The sequence below is a fragment of the Bos indicus genome, chromosome 26, assembly GCF_029378745.1.
Source record: "Bos indicus isolate NIAB-ARS_2022 breed Sahiwal x Tharparkar chromosome 26, NIAB-ARS_B.indTharparkar_mat_pri_1.0, whole genome shotgun sequence".
Taxonomy (NCBI): Eukaryota; Metazoa; Chordata; class Mammalia; order Artiodactyla; family Bovidae; genus Bos; species Bos indicus.
The window spans coordinates 22,704,969-22,725,436 of record NC_091785.1 but is presented as its reverse complement, the minus strand read 5'-3'; the positions used below and the strand labels follow the sequence as shown (position 1 = coordinate 22,725,436).

The following is a 20,468-nucleotide window of genomic DNA, read 5'->3' as shown; positions in this document are numbered from 1 at the left end:
ACCTAACTGAAGAGGGGTCCTAGGAATCAAATGGAAGTAGGAATGTCCCTGTTGGGTTCAGAGAGGAAAAGTGATTTCTCTGGCACCAGCACCATAGAAAAAAGCACAACAGCACTTGGCAGTTCTCTCTAGTTCATGTTTATTAGTCTGCACTGGGGGAACCCCTCAACCCCATCCATCTTACACAGGAATGCAAGTTAATGTGTTTCAAAGCCTATTATAAAAAACAAATACCACTTAAAATCTGATGTATTACATTTTTATTTCACTTTTTTCCATTTCTTTAGAAAACAGTCATCTCCTCGCTAGCAGCTCTCTCCCCTAGACTGGGGGAGGGGAATGGAGGAGGTTGGGCACCTCCAAAGAAAAGGGGATGGGGGAGAAGGGCCCAGGGTTACCTCCTGAGGTTCTTCTGGGCCTGTTTCAACAATGTGTCAAAGTCAAGAGAATCAAATTTGCTCTTTACAGGAGCAGGGTCAAAGTCTTCCCGGTTGGAGTCTACAAAGGTAGAGAGAGACAAACATCAAGGTCTCTTTGAGTACACCTCCCAACCACAGGGTCCTCAAATGGCCAGCTACCTCTCTTATCTATAATGGATGGAGCTAAAATCTCCTGAATTTTAAGTCAAAAGATAGGAAAGCCCCCATTTCTCCTCTCATCCTACCCTTTAAGCCCTTCATGTGTCACAGGAAGACAAGTCTGTCTTACTAAACCCCCTTCTCAAAAGGCTGGGGACTCTTCCAGGGAGGAGATGGAGTATACCAAAGGCTCAGGGCCTCCCTCCACTCACCAAGATCAGAATAGCTTCTCTTGCAGAACTGCCTGCGGCCCCCAAAGCAGAGATCAAAGGGCTGTTCATCAGCCTGCCTCAGCTTGTGGCCACTCTCGATGGCTGCAAATGCCTCCTCGGCATAGCGGTAAGTGACGAAGCCATAGTTGTCACTGGAAGGGAGGGTGAGACAGAGGCTGAGATGGCTATTTGGGCACATGCCATGGAGAAGAGATAGCTCCCCAGGGTACAGGGACTGGAGAGGTTCTTCTCATTCCCCAAATGGCCAACCCTCTAACTGTAGAGATGAAGGTGTCCTACACTGCCCAGCACACCAGAGCAATCAGGAAAGACAAAGCACTGAGACAGATAATGGGACAGGAAGGACATCCTGACCTTAGGGCCCAACCTCACCCTTGGACACGGAAGTGGATGGTGCACTCCTCAATCTCCCCAAAAACAGAGAATCTCTGTTTCAGCTCTGACCGAGTCATGCGGCCAGGTATCTTCCCAATGAAGACCACTCTTCTTTCTTCCTATGTTGGGTCAAGGAAAATTAACACACCATGAGCCAAAGCCATAGCTGCAGATGGCTCTGTGAGCTCATGTCATGGCTCAGGGACAAGCCCTCTCCTCCTAGGACCTGTTCCTCTACTCACTATTGCACGCTCCTTCTGCAGAACTCTCTGCCTTTGGTAATGGTCGTGTGAACGATAAGAACTGTACCTGCCAAGAGAAAAAGGTGCTGTCAGCCCCCTAGATATTAGACAGCTCAAGTCTCAACTCTTAGGCTCTTGCACCCCAAATGTACCAACTCCCTGAAAACATACTCACCGCCGCCTCCTGTCACTTCTCCGGCGAGGAGATGGAGAGCGGGACCGGCTTCGGGAACTAGATGATGAGGAGGAGGAAGATGAGGAGGAAGATGAGGAGGAGGAAGAGGAAGAGCATCTCCGGGAACGTCCAGAGGAACTGCAACTGGACCTAGAGAACAAAAGATCACACAGAAATGATGGGAGGAGTACAGGTATCATCCACTTACCTCACCTTGGCCCCAGCCCCGCCTCCCTGTCAGGAAGCTCAGGACCAAAGGCAGAGAAAAGCAGAGGAGGTGCAGAAGAAAAGCAAACTGAGAACCTTGTGAACTTTACATGTTCTAGAGTATCTGGGCATTGATCTTATTTATTGTCAATTATGCAATTAAAAAGAATATCTAACAAGTCAGAAAGAATAAAAACAATAGAGACTCAGAGATAAAGGGCTGGGCCCTAGGTATTACAATGAGCCGGGGGATCGGGGGTGTAAGGGAGAAGTGGGAGGACGGGCAGGCCCATATCTCTGGAATCCTGCTCGCCTCATGTCTCACAGGAGTACTATGATTATGGCATAAGGGGAGGTGACTGTGCTAGATCTGTAGTAGATGACATACCTGAAGATAAGCTTCACCATCAAAAACCAAGAATTCTTCACTAATGAAGTGCAAAAATTTGGGTCTATTATAGAGAAAAAGGTACTCCCAAAAATATGAGGCCACAATGACACCCAAAGGACACCAGACTCTTTCCTCAACAGATGATTAAAGGAAGGATTATTTGCCATTAACAACCCACTAGCCCACCATCCCACATCTACCGGAAAAATACAAGAAATAAGGACTGATACAGTGCAAAGGAATCAACATGGTCAAGACCAAACCCTAACGGTTTCTCCCAAGGCAGGTCTCTAGGAAGCAGGAGATCTGAGAGATATCCCAATCTCTAACAGGGGACAGAAGCTATCTTTTCACAGCTTGCCTCCTTCAAATCCAGGAAAAGGGAAGAAGACAAAAGCCAAAGACAGAAATAGAAAAGCCTTAGTGCCTGAAAGTTCATCAAACTCAATGTGCAAAAGCTTTCAGAGTAAGCCAGAGGAGAGAACTTCCAAAGTGGAGAGAACCTAACAGGCCATCAGAGCTCACCTTCGCCACCTCTTGTGTGGGGGGGAGAGGGACCGGGACCGGGATCGGGATGAGGAAGACGACGATGAGGATGAGGAGGAAGATGCTTCGCTGGTCCGGGTGGACCCAGAGCTCACAGAACGGCTGCTGCGGCCACGGCGGCCTTGCCAGCCCCGGCTTGGGGGGCTGGCTGACCTGCAGGCTTTTCGATAACAGCGCACTGACTGCTGCTTGGCTGAGGGATCAGGGAGAGTCCTAGTGTTCGTGTCATTCCGGCAGGGTGAGGCCTCAGGGGATAGCAAGGCAGACGGGGCAAGGCAAGGAGTTTGGGGATCTGCCTGCTCTTTGCTAGTCCTGTGATCAAGTGGCTTCTGGGAGGCAGCTGTGCCTGGAGGCACAGAGGTGACTGAGCCCAGGGACAAGACAGGCTTGATGGTGATATCCTGATGGCGTTTGACGTTCCATCGGGAGCCCACCTCTGGAATGACTAGGGCAGGCGTCTTTTTTGGGGGGGTCCTGCTCCGAACACAATAGTCATGGTCCCCAGAGCCCACATGGACTGGACTAGGGCCACGGACCCCTTCGTGGAGGCGGGCTGCAGCTGGATGTTTGGCCTCTGTAACTCCTTCAGGCTTCAGGGTTCCCTCCTGGGCGGTGGACTTAGGAGATTTGGCTTTGGCCAGCAGAGAGACAGCAGCCAGGGGCTTCCATAACTGATGGGGAGGGGTAGCTGGAGGGGTGAGCCCTGTGAGGGGAGGGAGGATGGAGATAGCAGGATGAGATCCGATTCTACACTTCTGAACACTGTGTATACAGGCTCCAGAGACTCCCACTTCATTTCACAAAGTGTACTAACACTGATCAGCAGCCCAACTTCTCCCACTGTTACAACTGCTCCGTCCCATGAGCTCCCCATCTTGGAGACCAGCAACAGAAACCCAACTAGCTAGAGTCCTCCTGAACCTCTCATTGCCCAAACCCAGCTGGTGGCCAGGTCCTGTCTGTTCTACCTCTTCCTTCTTAGACTCACCCCCTGACCATGGCACTGACTGACTTCCTGGCTGCATTTTCCCTGAACTCATGTAATCATCTAATAATCTCCTACCTCGAGCAACACACCTGTCCACCTGTCTTCTACATTCCCGCTGGAGGAAGCACTCTAAAACCAAACTGGTAAGGCTTTTTCAATTGCTTCTTCAACGTACAATATCAAGTCCAACCAGCTTAACATGGCCAAGTTCCCATAACTTGGCCTCCTACTTAACACCCCAGCTTTCTCTCTTCTGAGCTCTGCCCACCACCCTGATCAGCCACTACACTCCAGCCAAAACGAACCACTCACCATTTCCCAAAACATACCAATACCAGGCTGGCTCTGTTTCTTCAGTTCACTCAAGCTGTTCCAACAACCTCAAATGCCCCTGGTGTCAGGGATTTTCTCAAGCCTCCAATTTGAGGATTACCTTCTGTATAACCCTGTTCTGACAGTCCCTCTTCAGACCCCACTGTAAACCAAATGGGTTTCTTTGACACACAACCTCTGATACTCGACGTGCTCATCTGTTTACACATCTGCCCCCTGGACTGTGAGAACCTCGAGGACGACGATCAGATTTCCGTATCCCCAACATCTACACACACTTACTGCAGAGCGGGCTCTACAAACATTTGCTGCTTAAACTAATCAAAGGCAGAGTTCCCCACCCTGAACCCACCTGCCACGTTGGCCAGTTCTGGGGCTTGTAACCGGTCTAGGGGCCTCTTCTCCTGGGGAGTGTCAACGCTGCTGGCGGGGGGAAAAGGGAAAGCCTGGTTCATTGCCTCCTCAACATCTGCTTTCCTCATGAAGCAACAGGAAAGGGGGACGTGCAGAGAGGAATGGGGGCACAAACTGTCCCAATCATTCTCCTCCAGCACAAAAAGGGTCTTAGTGACTGAACTTTATGTAAGTTGGGTCTCAGCTCTGTCCAATTTCTGGAGGCAGGCTGACTATGACCTTGATACCCCCCACCTCCTCCAAGCCAGGAGCCTCTTGTGCCCAGCTCAAACCAACCCAAAATCAATGTGGAGGAAAATATGCTTGGCAGAAGAGGACGGGGTATCATGAACATGGGGGGGAAAAAAAAAAGGCCTCTTGGTACTGGAAGATTGGGGAACAAGGAGGTCCAGGACACCTGTGTCCTCCAAGGAGTCAGGGAGCCCTAGCCATGAACATCCTCCCCCATTTTTTCTTATAACATCAGCAGTGTTTTGAGCAACCTTAAAGCCTGTTAAATAAAGGAAAGAAACCCCCAAAAACACAACTCGCCAGAACATAAAAGGCATCACCATTTGAAACCCCAGACTGGAATCAGCCAGAGGATGGTTCATATATATCCTCCTACGTATCACCCAAGACAATGCTCAGTAGTGATGGGCTGAGCTGAGGGTGTGAAACAGGGAAAGACTTTAGAGCTGACTAAATGTCCCTTAACAGAGGCATCCAGTTGACAGTCCTGGAGCGCCGGCCGGCTGCTGACCAACAGCTGTAGGGTAACTCACTCATGTCCCCATACTTACCCTGAGTTTCCTACAGCCAGGCTGTCAGCAGGAGCCGGGGGAGGGCACTCCTTTTTGGCTGCAAAGAAACCATACTAGTTAAAAGCCCAACCAGATGTTCCATACTGAGGAGGCACAGAAACGCTGGCTTTAAGACGCAAAGGAGAAAAATCCATTTTGCCTACATACTCCGTTGGGGTCTCCCCAAAGATATCCATTCTCCTCCAGTGGGTATCCAAAAACTATTTTTAATTATGTCTCTTCTGCTTAAAAACAAGCACACACTCCACCGAATCTGAGACGGAGTCCCAACTCCTAAGTCTAGCATTCCAGATTCTATATAATCCACCTTATTAACTTGCTAGTCTTATAAGCTACTCTTGATCTACACTTGTACTTTGCCTTGTTCTACAGATACCTATTGTCAATTCAGGAGTCATTTCTGCAGATTCCTCTCCCCAGTCAGATCATAAGCTCCTTGAGAACACGACATAGCATCATCCTCTGCAGCACCTAGATCCACACTTGTACTGAGAAGCTGAACTAGCCACTGCCTTTCAAATACACCATATGTGACCTTTCCTGCACCTCTGCCTTTATTCACCACATGCAGGCTCTCTGAATTCCAGTCTTCCAAGGCTCAGCTGGAGAACTAATTCCCTCTAGAAAAATGTCCCCAATTTACTTGGATCTCCCCATCCATCCACTCTTTATAGTTCTTGTCATGCTGTACCCTCTCCCTGGCTTGGACTGCCATCAATGGGATTGTCTTCCCATTCCAATTAGGGGGCCACTCTAGTGGCAGAGACTCCCCTTCTCCCTCCTCCCAGTTTAAGCAACTACAGGGCTGGGCCCAAAAGAAACATCAACAAAAAGGGTTTCCTCACCTTCTGATTTCTCAAATTGCTCCAGCAGACTGGACAGGTCCGACGCCTCAATTCCTGTGGAAGCACACAACACAGGATTGGAAACCTACCCCTATCCACTGAGAACACAGGTCCCAAAACTTCCAAAACACCTCGCTTCTCTCCTTATGCACCCCCTGCCCACTGTTTTAAATAAACCAGGGGAGCCACACTCCCAGAGAAAGAGAATCAAACCAACCAGACTTTTCTCTCTCAAGAATTCTAACAAAGGCCAGCCCCATTGAGGCTTATCCTGTTTTATGGAAGACACTCCTCACACAATTCCCACGCCATTCTTCACACCAACTGAACTGTGTGGCACTCACCAATCTCACTGATGAAAGCCTGCACCACGGCCTCAGGACCCTGGGTACGTGGGGTAGGTAGAAAGGACAGTTTCCTTAGACGGGCTGGGTGGACAACAGGCAGTTTGGTGGTAGTGCTCTGCCTTGGTGCCGGTGTGGGAACAGCCTTGGCAACAGGAGAGGGTGGTTTCTCCTTGGGCCTAGTCTCCTGCAGCTCAGGCTTTAGCCTCTCTGATGCAGGCTCCTCAACAGCCACATTCTCAGCAGACACACACGGTGGAGCCTTGATCCGCGGGCTGTGCACCGGGGAGGATGCCCTGTGCTTCAGATGGGGAGATGCAGGCACTGGCTTGACCTCCACCTTGGTGGGCTCTGTCTGTGGAGCTCCCTGGCCAGCTGCCCCAAGACTGAGGGGAGGAGCCATCGGCACAGCTGGCACACTTTCAGGAGAGCCAGCTGGGATGCCACCAGGCTCCACCTTGGGTGGGGGGACAGCTCTTCCAACTGAGGTTAGAGGCAATGGAGGTGGAGGAACAGCAGGCCAGAATGGAGGGTGTTGCAGCCCTGGGCCCCATCCCAAGGGCCCATAGGTACAGTTGGAATTATAAGGTGGGACTGGGGCAGGAGGAGGTACCCAAGGCACATTGCAAGTGGGGGGCACAGCAAAGGCACCTGGAGTACCAGACACTAGGGGCACCGTTGGTGGGGGGGGCAGGCAAGGATAGCCAGAAGGGGACACGGGAGGATAACAAGGCCAGGGTGGCACAGAGGCATAGTGAGTATAGGGATCAGGTGGCACTGGCCCCAGAGACATCGGAACACTAGGAGGCTGCAGGGGTGGTGGGGGCAGATTGGGCACAGCTTGCCCATTTGTGGGAAGGGGCAGCGCAGGAGTCATGCCCAGCCCACCCGTGGGAAAAGGCAGAGCAGTGGGCATTGTGGGGGGCATGGGCTGCACAGCAGGAGGTAGCGGTCGTGCTGGCAGCAGTTTCTCTTGGGATGGCACCTGCTCAGTAGGAGCTGAGGCCATAGGTTTGGTCGCAGGTGGCTCAGGACTAGGGGAGGCAGGGCTGGGGCCCACAGACCCAAAGCAAGCCTCAGGAGCCGCCTCAGGACTTCTCTGTGGAGCTGTCTTCTTGGCTGGGGCTAGAGGGATGACAAGACAAGGGATGTCTGCCAGCCCTGTGGGAGTTTCTGGGAGGCTGGGCCACTTCCCAGCTGGAGGCTGAGGGGTCCTCTCTTCGGCCTCTGGCTGGCGCTGCTGCCTTCGTCGCCGGTACTCAGACAGGCTAAGAGGCCGAGGCCTGACTTCCTGGGTTGTGGTACTGGTACCAGTTTCTCCCTTCAGAGGACCTACAACCTCCCTGACTTCAGGACTGTTGGCCTTTGGGGGCTCTGAAGACTCTGATTCCAGGAGGAGCTGGGCACCTGGATTCCTCTGGGCTGATGATACTGCACCACGTCTGGGATCAGTTGGCCTAGACTTAACTAGTACAGGGTCAACTGGAGACAGGTCATTGGGAACAGAGTCAACCTGTACTGACTTGACCAGGACAGGGTCAACTGGAGACAAGTTGTCTGAGATGGGAACAACCACTGTAGGGTCAGCTGCTGCTGTGTCAGCCAGGACTGGATCAGCTGGGAGGGGTTCAACCAGCTCTGAGTTCGCTGAAGCAATGTTAGTCAGCACAGGGTCAACAGGTTCAGTGTCAGTCGCAGTGGGACCAGGGTCAACTACAGTGGAATCAGCTTCAAGAGAGTCAAGTGGCATGGGGTCAGCTTGAGCAGAGTCAACCAGTGAGAGATGCGTTGAAACAGGGTTGGCTTGGATAGGGTCAACCAGGCTGGGGCAGAGGTCTACAGGATCTTCTTTAGCAGGACTAGCTTGCTCAGTACTGCTCTCCAAGTTCGCAGAGCTGGGTTTCTCCAAGGCAGCTGCCCAGGCCCGAGCCCAAGCCCGGGGCTTCCCTCTACCATGAGGAGGCCCAACCTCTCTTTGAAGGTCCTCTTGAGGCAGGCTGCCTCCCTGAGAGGTCACCTCTGGAACAGCTGTAGACTGCCCACGAGAGGCCGACCTCAGCCTCCTGGTGTAGCCCTCTGCACAGGCAGCTGGCTGCGCCTTGCTCTTCTTCCTCCTGCCCTTTCGAGCCCTCTGGGAACTTAGCATGGCGTTGGCTGGTGGGTTCTGAGGCCCCTTGGGCGCCACTGGCTCCATGACCTCCCTGGGCTCCAACATGGAGGCTGCCTCCAACTTTTCCTTTGAGTCCAGTGACAAGCCCTCATCCTCAGGGCAGAGGGTTTCCTTGGGAACAGCAACCTCTGTCTCCACCTCTAGTGATGGCATGAGCAGCTGCAAGGCTGGACTGACCTCTAGTGTGTCATCCAGGAGCACAGGCTGGGGGCCAGCAGGGATCTGTCGCACCACAACTGGGATCTCCAGGTCATTGCCAGCTGTGGCCGCCTGACCCACAATCTCCAGCACCACACAATCCTCAGGCAGTGTCAAGTCATCTGGCTGCTCCTGAAGCTCATCCTCGAGCGCCGTCAGGTGGGTGAGGTTGGGTAGGCAGTACGGGTGCATGGCCCGCACCAGCTCACTCAAGGAGGAGATGCTCTCGTCTCCAGCTGCCTGTACTGCCATCTCTGCTGCTGCTGCTGTTTTCTCTTCCTCCTCAGGACAGGCTAGGTGCATGGGGAAGTCTGGGATGCTGCTCACAGAGTTGTTAAGCTCCCCAGCAAGCATCTCACTGCTGAAGCCAGCCAGTTCCTCCTCTTCCTCCCCATCACTACGCTGCTGGGGAGGAGGGGACTGGCCCCAGCGGGTTCTTGACCTTGGGGGTCTCCAACTAGGAAGCTTAGGGGAGGAGGTCTCCAAGAAGGAAGGTGGAGAGAAGTCCCAAGGGGGATCTGCGAGCGCCATCTCAACCTACAGGATAGAAAACAAGACATAGACGTTTTCTCCAGGAATATATTTTTCAGGCCTGTCCCCACATATTCCTCCCCCCCGGGAGTCTATGAGGCTCCCTAGGGCAGGCTTGCCCCACTTACTCTACTACTGCCTGTGCTGGGCCCCAGTGGGTCAGTTGGGGTGATGAGGTCACGTTCTGGGGGTGTCCGAGAGAGGCTGAGCAACCTGTGCAGCTAAAAGGGAGAAAAAGACCTGAGATGAGTCTGTGTTTCAGAACTTGATGAGTAGGCCCACGGACGCGGTTCTAACCTTTGCACCAACCACACACCTCTTCCCCGTGTCCCACACTTACAGAGGAGCCCTCCCGAGGTGACACGAGCAGTTCCGAGTCAGGAATGCTGTCAAATGGAGATAGGTTCTCAGAATCTGCATTGTCCAAGATCTCCGTCAGAGCTGTGAGCAGTGACACTTCATTCTGGTCCTCCAGAGATAATCTGCTCTGTTCAGGAAAGACAATAGGAAGGTACCACCACCATCCTAACCAAGCCACTGAGAAAGACTAGATGCCAGAAGAATCCCTCTCCTGGGCTCAATTCAGCTAAATTTGCCAGAAAGAGACACGAGCACCAGGGAGCATGGGTTCCAATCTCATTTACTACCATCCACCACTTCTCTAGTATCAAGAGACCTGTCAAAATTGAGTCTTGAGTTTGTTTCATACTCTCTCCACCCTCAGTTAAGATGTGGGATGTTCAGTAGACAGCCCTTGACTAAGCTGGAACTGGACTCAAGACAAAGATTAGAACCCTCTGGACATGTAAGTCAGGGGCCCAGGCAGGGAGAAAGGCTGTGGACTATATTAAGTCTTCCATGGCATACTTTTACCTGGGACACAGCCCATGTCTCACCTAGAAATAAAAACACACTTCAAGGACTCAGGTTGAGTATCCAGGAATCAAGATTCTGGAAGTCATAGCCCCAGCTCACCTCTCCAAGGCTACCAAAATCTTCAATGAGGGAGATGAGAGAGGCATCCATATAGCTGTGCATGGTCCCCAGCAGCGCCCCATCCTGCAGTATCAGCTCCTCCATCTCCAGGTCCTTGTCCCTCAAACAGGGGCCCAGCCGAGACAGACTGACAAAGCCAGAATCATCGCCCTCCTCCTGCAGCAGTGCCTGGGGCAAAAAAAGGATAAGGTTAGAAAGGCCCCCTGGGCAGCTATTGACACACTCTGTAAACCAGGTGCCCAGCCCTCCGCCAGTGGCCTCGGACTCAGCAGGAGCCCCACTACAGCCACGCCTCTGGACTTGCTGGGCAAAAAAAAGTTAGACTCCATCTAGAAATACTTGGAGCCTGAGAAATTGATAAATTGGGGAGTAAAAACCTCAAAAGTACCAAGATTGTTCCGAAGAGTCATCTGCTGGCAATGATGAAGACAGATATTCTGAGGAACACACCGAAGGACAGGAGGTCAGCAGGCCAGCGATTCCAGCGACAACCAGCTTACCTCCCTCAAATCCCACTTACGCCTCTGTTCTCTGCTTAGCTCAAATCCTAATCTCAACCACCATGAGTGACAGTCACATTTATTTCCAATTTCTGTGCTGAAGGCACTATAGTGTGTCACCCAACCTCTCAAAGGTAGTTGCAAGGGAAAAGTCTCTTCCCTGCCCAGTCAGAGCAAAAGAAGAGAAAGCTTGATTCTGTGGACAGGCAAGCCCCACCCCATCTCTTCCCTGAGAAGGAGCAACATCTTCAGCCTCGTCAGGCAGGGAGCCGCCAGCCCAGGCCTGTCAAAGAGTGTGGGTGTGGGCAGGGCTAGAAGTGCCTGGAAGGGCTGGGGAGGCCAGGGGTAGAGTTATCTCCCCTAGAAGAAACTATAGATGATGCAAAGGCCGGAGAAGAGGAACAAAAGTGGACGAGCCAGTCTCCCCTCTCCTCTGGCAGCAAAGGGAAACTCGGTACCTCTTCCAAAAGAAAAAAAGCAACAGGTGTGATGCACCCTCCCTACCTTCCCAATCAAGCCAGAGTTACAATTCCCAATGAGAGGAGAGGATACCTAGGGACACTTAGGAGGCCAGGCCTCCCAAAGATGAAGAGAAAGGTGGCAGGTTTTAGGCACTCACTCCTCCCAGGCCTTCACAATCCTATAATTACAAATAGCACCTGAACAGCACCTGCCTCAGCAAACACTTCTAGGTGAGCAAAAAGGCTGCACCTCAACTTGCCTTGCCACCTACCTGACCCAGCCATTAAGCTGGAATCCCAAGATGATACCCCAGCTTTACGAACCACTCGTCACCACTTCCATCTGACAGGTACTGGAAACCCAGTCAGAGAACACCCTCTTCATCTGACCTCACCCATCCCTCCCCCCAACCCCCAAACAGCACAGCTCCCAGGGTACCAAGGATCATGGAGGGGCTAAGCCCAGGCTAAGAGTGTTAGCCACCAGCATCTCTTAACTTTAATAACCACCCCCAACTGGTTTTCCCACAGCCAGACTGTCCCTGCAGGGTTCAAAATCAGCTACAAACTTGAAAATACACATTTGATCCTTGAGACCCTCCCTAGTCCCGTCCAAGGGTATTTTCCTGCTCTCAGCATTAGGTTTAAGTCCTTCAGTGGATTACAGTGGTCCTGGTATCACCCACCAGACTCCTCCAGGGTGTCTTCTCTCACCACTCTCTCTGGCCACACCAGACATACAGGTTTCTCCAATAAGCCATGTTCTCTCCCACCTCAAGGCCTTCACCCACTATTCCCTGGGAGGAAAGCTCCTCCTTCCCCCTCCCCCATAGTCTCACTTTAAAATGTCTCTTCCCAGACCCTGCAAGGTAAATTACTACTGCTGATTATATAATATAATGCACTTTCCTTTAGTCTCCCTCATCATCATTTATTGTCTAACGTGATGAAGACATAGGATCCTGGAAGACAGGGGCCATGTGTGATTTACCACAATATCCCATGTTTGAACATAATGGAATCTCAATACCTGGCTAACTGGACTAGCTTCCACATATTCATCTTTGTGTGTATTTGTGGTGAACAATCTCTCCATGAGACCTTCTCCAATTCCAAATAACCACCTAACTTGGATTACAGTTGGATCATAGATCCTTCCTGCCTCTCCCCCAAAGGGGTGGGGTGGGCAGCACCAGCCCCACAGCATGTGGCCTCTGAGAAAATAAGAGAAGAGGGGGTGGGCAGCTTCCAAGTTAGCCCCAGAAGCCATCTTCCCCCTCCAAGGCCTGAATTGCTCTGCTAGAACTGATATTACCCGGCAGCCTGCAGCCCAACTCCCACCTAGAAACCGAAAAAAAAAAAAAAAAAAAGGCTTTCAAGGACTCAGCTTAATTGCTTGAGAGAGATAACAGTTCAAACTAAGTCTTGCCCACCTCCACTCTGGGTGGGAACTTTTAAGAAGCCCTGTTGAAGAGTAGGATGATAAAGAACTGAAGACCAAGAAAAAAAGATTATGACAGAATTCCCCCCCCACTCAATAAACGTTCAACTAGTGTTGAATAGTTCTCAAATCGCCTCCAACTTTTGTCATCCCCAGAAAAAATTCCAGAAAAGCTTAAACACAAACCATCTCAATTTATATATCAATTCACAGAACAGGCCTTAGCTGCCTTCTCCAGAGATGTTGGAGGAAAAGCGAGGAAGTGAGGATTCCCTTTCTTTACCTAAGCCTGCCACATGTAAATGTTGATACCTCCCATACCCCTTGAATTAGGAGGCAGGACTACAAGCAAACAAAACGCCAGCGCCTGTGACTCACAAGCCACCCTAAGCCGGTCGGACAGAAGCCGCCACTAGCTCACTCCACAGCCCTTCAACCTCAGCCCTCTTCCCTTCCCAACACACTCCGCCATCAGCAGGACTACACGCACATCTGGAAAGTCCTTCACCATCCGTCGTAGAGAGGCGAAGCGGGCCAAAGCAAAAGGAAAAAACTCCTTCAAGGTTCTGAGCAAAGTTGATTCCAGCAGTCCCAACCTTCCTTCCCAGTCAGGGGCCCCCAGCGCCGATCGGAGATGGCGGGACCGGCTGAGACACACCCAGTTCCCGGCAGTGCGGCTCCAGCGCCGAAACCAGGTGCCGGGTAGCCTGGAGCGGGAGCCACGTGGACATCCCCTCCCCGCCCCCACGTGGACCCGCGGCCCCCCCGCCCCCGGCCCAACCCACGTGGGTGTCGGGGCCGCCTAGAGGGGGAGGGGAAGCAGACAAGTTCTCCCGGGAAAATCACTCCCCCCACCCCACGTGGCTCCGAAAAGGCACTGCGGCGCGGTGCTAGAGGCACCCGCGACTCAGCATCCTTAGAGGAAGGTCTTACTCTATTACTCTTAAGTCTGAATGGTTGATCACCCCCATACACATGCGCCAGGTTTCCGACACCCGGCTCTGCCCCTCCAGCGTTCCGGAGCAATGGCCATAAGGATCCTGCTTCTGCCAGCACATCCCCCAGCAAACGACCGAGACCCACTCGGTCCAACCAGTCTCGCGCAGCCACCCGGCATCGACTCCCGAATGCTTCTTCCCTTTCCTGTGGCGTCCACGTGTCACCGCCCGGCACACGCCGCTTTGCAGCCAGCCGCGGGCCGCCCGCTAGTCTCTCACCTGCTCCCCGCCACTCACACCGCCCACGGTGCCATATGGTGCTTGGCTCCGACTCCCCCAGCCGCTGCTGCGCACTCCACCACCAGGGTCGGGGCCGGGGCCCCCACTCGCAGGCGGCGCGACTCCGTCTCTCCGTCCCCGGCGCGCCGCCATCTTGGCCCCTGAACACCCAGCGCAGCTCTAATCGCCGGCGCCGCCTCGCCCAGCCGATTGTGGGAAGGGAACTACAACTCCCGAGAGACCATGCAAGACTACGGATCCCAGAAGACTGAGCGGTGATATCGATTTGCACCCGGGAAGACGGCACTGGCCTCGCGAGGGAGCCTGGGAGTAGTAGTCGCATTCAGCAGAGCCTGAGGGGCACGTGGTACAGGCATTCGGTAATGCACGATTTTGTGTTGCGCTTGAGGACCTAATTTCGGAGCGCGAAGGAGATATTTACCTTTTGCTCATCTTTTTATTTTCTTAATCTGCCCAACTGTCGGAGCGCCCTCTTTGTCTGACGTTTTACCTGCTGCTCGTTCCTTTTGCCTTAGTCCAAGTAGGCCTGTGTTTTGAAACAGCACCCCCTCGTGGGCACGCGCACTTCAAGAGCTAAATCTCACCTGCTACACTGCAGCAGGGTAATTTGTTTAATTTTGTTCAGTTGCCCAGACTTGTCCGACTCTTTGCGACCCCATGGACTGCAGCACGCCAGGCACAAATTTAATCTTAAAACACCACATTATCGGCGTCGGCTCTGAGCTACTCTCAGAGCCCCACGCTGGCACCTCATTGCCAAATTTAGTGCCTGCTATTGCAGATCATCTTGTTATCCTCCAAAGACAACAAGCATTCTCCTGCTTTTGTTTTTCTCTGTGGAAAACTTGAGCGTCAAAACATCTTTGATGCTCTGTTTTATCTTGGAAAGCCTTTTTGGTCACCCCAGCCAAACTCGAGCCCTCCCTGAATTTCTACAGTCCAAAACTATCTCTATTATTTACTCATTTGGCATTTAGAATCTCCTTCATATTGTTTTCCTATTTTTAAGTTTTGTATTACAGAAGTTTAAAATTCATTTCAAAGAGTACAAAACTGTTTAAGTAAGATACTTGGCCTCCAAATTACAACCCCCAGATTTAAACCTTGTCACCTTTGGGATATATTCAGCCACACTTTCTGTGATTATAAAAATGTATAGGTCCTAGTGAAGAAGCATTCAAGCATTACTTTCTGTCCTAGTCCCAGAGTTTGTAAAGGTGAGCCCACTGGGGCCGGCTGGAGACGAGAAAAGTTTGTTCCAGAAGGAACTGAGGAATCATAAGGACTTCTAAACATGGGAAAGGGGGCAATAAATTATTTGTTAAAAATCAGTTGTATGTTATTTTTCAGGCCTGAAGAAAAAGCCTGTATAATGAAATCTAACTCTTGGAGAACACCAAAAAGGAATTTTCAAGTTCTTTTTTATACAACCTAGCTGTTCTAATTAGCATATAATCATTTCAGCCTCTCTAAATAAAAGAGGTTTGTTCTAGTTTGGTTTGGTTTTGGCCATGCTAAGTGGCTTGGGGGATATTAGTTCTCCAACCAGGGACTGAACCTGGGCCCTCCCACAGTGAGAACTTAGAGTCCTAATCACTGGAATCACCTGACCACCAGGAAACTCCCCTAAGGGTTTTCCCTAAAAATAAGTGTTAGGGATAATATATTAGTCCATAGTTTGTTCCAGAAGGAACTGAGGGAACATAAGGACTTCTAAACATGGGAAACAGAGGAATAAATTATTTTCAAAAATCAGTTGTATTTTTTTCCAATTTTTAATCAATTCATTAACCAATATTTACTGAGATCTGAGTACCAGCTCCATTAAATGAATATATCATTATTTAAATGAATATTTGGGCTTCCCTTGTGGCTCAGCTGGTAAAGAATCCACCTGCAAATGAATATATAATATAATATAATTATCATTATTTAAATTTTATTTGTGATTCCTAGTTTTTCACTATTACAAATTAAGTTACAGTGAATATTCTTATACATATATCTTTCCTTGTTTTTTGCCATGGTATCTTAGTTCCCTGACCAGGGATGGAACCCAGCCTAGCAGTAAAGCTGCAAGTCCTAACCACTGGACTGCTGGGGAATTCTTCCCTCACCTTTTTTATTTTTTGCATATTTGTACACTCTTTCTATGAAATAGTTTCCTTTAAAGAAGTTTGCTAAGTTAAAGGCTATATATGTGAAAGTTTTAGTCGCTTCGTGGTGTCTGACTCTTTGTGATCCCATAGACTATAGCCTGCCAGGCTCCTCTGTCCATGGAATTCTTCAGGCAAGAAAACTGGAGTGGGTAGCCATTCCCTTCTACAGGGGATCTTCCCAACCCAGGGATGGAACCCAGGTCTCCTGCATTGGAGGCAGATTCTTTACCGTCTGCGCCATCAGGGAAGCCCCATATATATGTATATACATTTAAAATGTCAGTTCAGTTCAGTTCAGTCACTCAATCATGTCCGACTCTTTTCGACCCCATGAATTGCAGCACGCCAGGCCTCCCTGTCTATCACCAACTCCCAGAGTTCACTCAAACTCACGTCCATCAAGTTGGTGATGCCATCCAGCCATCTCATCCTCTGCCGTCCCCTTCTCCTCCCACCCCAAATCCCTCCCAGCATCAGGGTCTTTTCCAATGAGTCAACTCTTCTCATGAGGTGGCCAAAGTATTGGAGTTTCAGCTTCAGCATCATTCCTTCCAAAGAAATCCCAGGGCTGATCTCCTTGCAGTCCAAGGGACTCTCAAGAGTCTTCTCCAACACCATAGTTCAAAAGCATCAATTCTTTGGCGCTCAGCTTTCTTCACAGTCCAACTCTCACATCCATACATGACCACTGGAAAAACCATAGCCTTGACTAGACGGACCTTTGTTGGCAAAGTAATATCTCTGCTTTTCAATATACTATCTGCTGCTGCTACTAAGTCGCTTCAGTCGTGTCCGACTCTGTGCAACCCCATAGACGGCAGCCCACCAGGCTCCACCGTCCCTGGTATTCTCCAGGCAAGAACACTGGAGTGGGTTGCCATTTCCTTCTCCAATGCAGGAAAGTGAAAAGTGAAAGTGAAGTCGCTCAGTCGTGTCCGACTCAAAGCGACCCCATGGACTGCAGCCTACCAGGCTCCTCCATCCATGGGATTTTCCAGGCAAGAGTACTGGAGTGGGGTGCCATTGCCTTGGTCATAACTTTGCTTCCAAGGAGTAAGCGTTTTTTAATTTCATGGCTGCAATCACCATCTGCAGTGATTTTGGAGCCCCCCAAAATAAAGTCTGACACAGTTTCCCCATCTATTTCCCATGAAGTGATGGGACCAGATGCCATGATCTTCGTTTTCTGAATGTTGAGCTTTAAGCCAACTTTTTCACTCTCTTCTTTCACTTTCATCAAGAGGCTTTTTAGTTCCTCTTCACTTTCTGCCATAAGGGTGGTGTCATCTGCATATCTGAGATTACTGATATTTCTCCCAGCAATCTTGATTCCAGCTTGTGTTTCTTCCAGCCCAGCATTTCTCATGATGTACTCTGCATATAAATTAAATAAGCAGGGTGACAATATACAGCCTTGACAAACTCCTTTTCCTATTTGGAACCAGTCTGTTGTTCCATGTCCAGTTCCAAGTGTTGCTTCCTGACCTGCATATAGGTTTCTCAAGAGGCAGGTCAGGTAGTCTGGTATTCCCATCTCTTTCAGAATTTTCCACAGTTTGTTGTGATCCACACAGTCAGTGGCTTTGGCATAGTCAATAAAGCAGAAATAGATGTTTTTCTGGAACTCTCTTGCTTTTTCGATGATCCAGCAGATGTTGGCAATTTGATCTCTGGTTCCTCTGCCTTTTCTAAAACCAGCTTGAACGTCTGGAAGTTCACGGTTCACGTATCGCTGAAGCCTGGCTTGGAGAATTTGAGCATTACTTTACTAGCGTGTGAGATGAGTGCAATTATGCGGTAGTTTGAGCATTCTTTGGCATTGCCTTTCTTTGGGATTGGAATGAAAACTGACCTTTTCCAGTCCTGTGGCCATTGCTGAGTTTTCCAAATTTGCTGGCATATTGAGTGTAGCACTTTCACAGCATCATCTTCCACGATTTGAAATAGCTCAACTGGAATTCCATCACCTCCATTAGCTTTGTTCATAGTGATGCTTGCTAAGGCCCACTTGACTTCGAATTCCAGGATGTCTGGCTCTCGGTGAGTGATCACACCATCATGATTATCTGGGTTGTGAAGATCTTTTTTGTACAGTTCTTCTGTGTATTCTTGCCACCTCTTAATATATTCTGCTTCTGTTAGGTCCATGCCATTTCTGTCCTTTATCGAGCCCATCTTTGCATGAAATAGTCCCTTGGTATCTCTAATTTTCTTGAAGAGATCGCTAGTCTTTCCCATTCTGTTGTTTTCCTCTATTTCTTTGCATTGATCGCTGAGGAAGGCTTTCTTATCTCTCCTTGCTATTCTTTGGAACTCTGCATTCAGATGCTTATATCTTTTTCTCCTTTGCTTTTCACTTCTCTTCTTTTCACAGCTATTTGTAAGGCCTCCTCAGACAGCCATTTTGCTTTTTGCATTTCTTTTTCTTGGGGATGGTCTTGATCCCTGTCTCCTGTACAATGTCACAAACCTCCATCCATAGTTCATCAGGCGCTCTATCAGATCTAGTCCCTCAAATCTATTTCTCACTTCTACTGTATAATCATAAGGGATTTGATTTAGGTCATACCTGAATGGTCTAGTGGTTTTCCCTACTTTCTTCAATTTCAGTCTGAATTTAGCAATAAGAAGTTCATGATCTGAGCCACAGTCAGCTCCCGGTCTTGTTTTTGCTGACTGTATAGAGCTTCCCCATCTTTGGCTGCAAAAAATATAATCAATCTGATTTTGTTGTTGACCATCTGGTGATGTCCATGTGTAGAGTCTTCTCTTGTGTTGTTGGAAGAGGGTGTTTGCTACGACCAGTGTGTTCTCTTGGCAAAACTCTATTAGCCTTTGCCCTGCTTCATTCTGTACTCCAAGGCCAAATTTGCCTGTTACTCCAGGTGTTTCTTGACTTCCTACGTTTGCATTCCAGTCCCCTATAATGAAAAGGACATCTTTTTTGGGTGTTAGTTCTAAAAGGTCTTGTAGGTCTTCATAAAATTGTTCAACTTCAGCTTCTTCAGCGTTACTGGTTGGGGCACAGGCTTGGATTACTGTGATATTGAATGGTTTGCCTTGGAAACGAAGAGAGATCATTCTGTCATTTTTGAGATTGCATCCAAGTACTGCATTTTCGACTCTTTTGTTGGCCATGATGGCTACTCCATTTCTTCTAAGGGATTCCTGCCCACAGTCATAGATATAATGGTCATCTGAGTTAAATTCACCCATTCCGGTCCATTTTAGTTCACTGATTCCTAGAATGTCGACGTTCACTCTTGCCATCTCCTGTTTGACCATTTCCAATTTGCCTTGATTCATGGACCTAACATTCCACATTCCTATGCAATATTGCTCTTTACAGTATTGGACCTTGCTTCTATCACCAGTCACATCCACAACTGGGTATTGTTTGGACATTGTCAAATTGCCCTTTAGGAAGGCTGTATTAATACACATTCCCAGCTAGTTCCCTGGCAAGTCCAGTGGTTGGACTCCACACTTCCACCGCTGGGAACACCGGTTCTATCCCTGGTTGGTTGGGAAACTAAGATCCCACATGCCACATGGTTCAGCCCAAATATTTTAAAACTAAAAAATAACACATATTCCCACAAAAAAAAGTCATGAAAGGAGAGGCGCTCTCATTATGGACTGAATTATATTCATTGTTCCCTCCACCACCACGGGCAAAAGTTATGTTGAAGGGCTTCACACCCAATATGTTTGGAGACAGAGCCTTTAAGAAGGTAATTAAGGGTAAATGATATCATAAAAGTGGGGGTCTAATCCACTAGGTCCAGTGTCAGAAGAGAAAGAGACACCTGAAAGCCAGGGAAAGAGGTCTCACTAAAAACCAGCCTTGCCAGCTGACTGATCTTGAACTTCCAACTTCTAGAGCTGTAAGAAAATAAATTTCTATTCTTTAAGCCACTTAGTCTGTGGTGTCCTGTTATGGAAGCCTGGAAAGACTCATACAACTTCCTTTCAGTTAGTTTCTTATTACTCTTTTGGGTGAAGTGAATCTGTTCTGGCAACAATAAAGTTTATTTCCAATAAACTTGGAAATAATTTGCCAATAAGAAATCAGTAAGAACCAATACAGGGTGCACAATTCTTCCTCTTTAGAAGAAACATCCTCTAATAGATGCGCTGCAAATGCTGGTGATTTGGGCACTAATTATGGTCAATATTATGATGATAAGGCTTTGGGAAGATTAATGTTTTTTTAAAAAGTAGAAAGTTGTGCCCTTTTTGCTTTATTTAGCATCTGATACAACAATATTTACCTACATAGGGTGTACGCATGGAATAT

At 49.4% G+C, this 20,468-nt stretch overlaps 1 protein-coding gene and 1 non-coding gene across 3 annotated transcripts; one reads left to right on the top strand and one right to left on the bottom strand.

The window, feature by feature from the left end:
- Positions 1-243: 243 nt before the first annotated feature.
- On the bottom strand, positions 244-14,184 carry PPRC1 (PPARG related coactivator 1). Of its 2 annotated transcripts, XM_019988456.2 has the most exons (14): positions 13,989-14,184; positions 10,349-10,537; positions 9,714-9,860; positions 9,502-9,594; positions 6,475-9,379; positions 6,131-6,184; positions 5,265-5,322; positions 4,421-4,491; positions 2,727-3,450; positions 1,604-1,753; positions 1,429-1,495; positions 1,184-1,305; positions 791-942; positions 244-498 (listed from the first exon to the last, which is right to left on the bottom strand). In XM_019988456.2, the coding sequence occupies exons 1-14, from the start codon at positions 14,139-14,141 to the stop codon at positions 395-397; spliced, it is 4,989 nt and encodes a 1,662-aa protein (XP_019844015.2). In that variant the 5' UTR covers positions 14,142-14,184; the 3' UTR covers positions 244-394. The 2 variants fall into 2 exon arrangements, with proteins under 2 accessions (XP_019844015.2, XP_019844020.2); XM_019988461.2 differs by lacking the exons at positions 2,727-3,450; positions 4,421-4,491 and having other exon boundaries at positions 13,989-14,183.
- A 985-nt stretch (positions 14,185-15,169) lies between these two features.
- Positions 15,170-15,285, top strand: LOC139180050 (small nucleolar RNA SNORD22). Its single transcript, XR_011564396.1, has one exon. It is a non-coding gene; the product is annotated as a small nucleolar RNA SNORD22 (small nucleolar RNA).
- The last annotated feature ends 5,183 nt before the right edge of the window (positions 15,286-20,468 follow it).

Coding starts and splice junctions, on each gene's coding strand:
- PPRC1 (XM_019988456.2), bottom strand. CDS start 14,141: ATGGCGGCGCGCCGGGGACGGAGAGACGGAGTCGCGCCGCCTGCGAGT. Junction 10,538..13,988: donor GTGTGAGTGGCGGGGAGCAG/GTGAGAGACTAG, acceptor TTTTTGCCCCAG/GCACTGCTGCAGGAGGAGGG. Junction 1,754..2,726: donor CCACACAAGAGGTGGCGAAG/GTGAGCTCTGAT, acceptor TTTGTTCTCTAG/GTCCAGTTGCAGTTCCTCTG.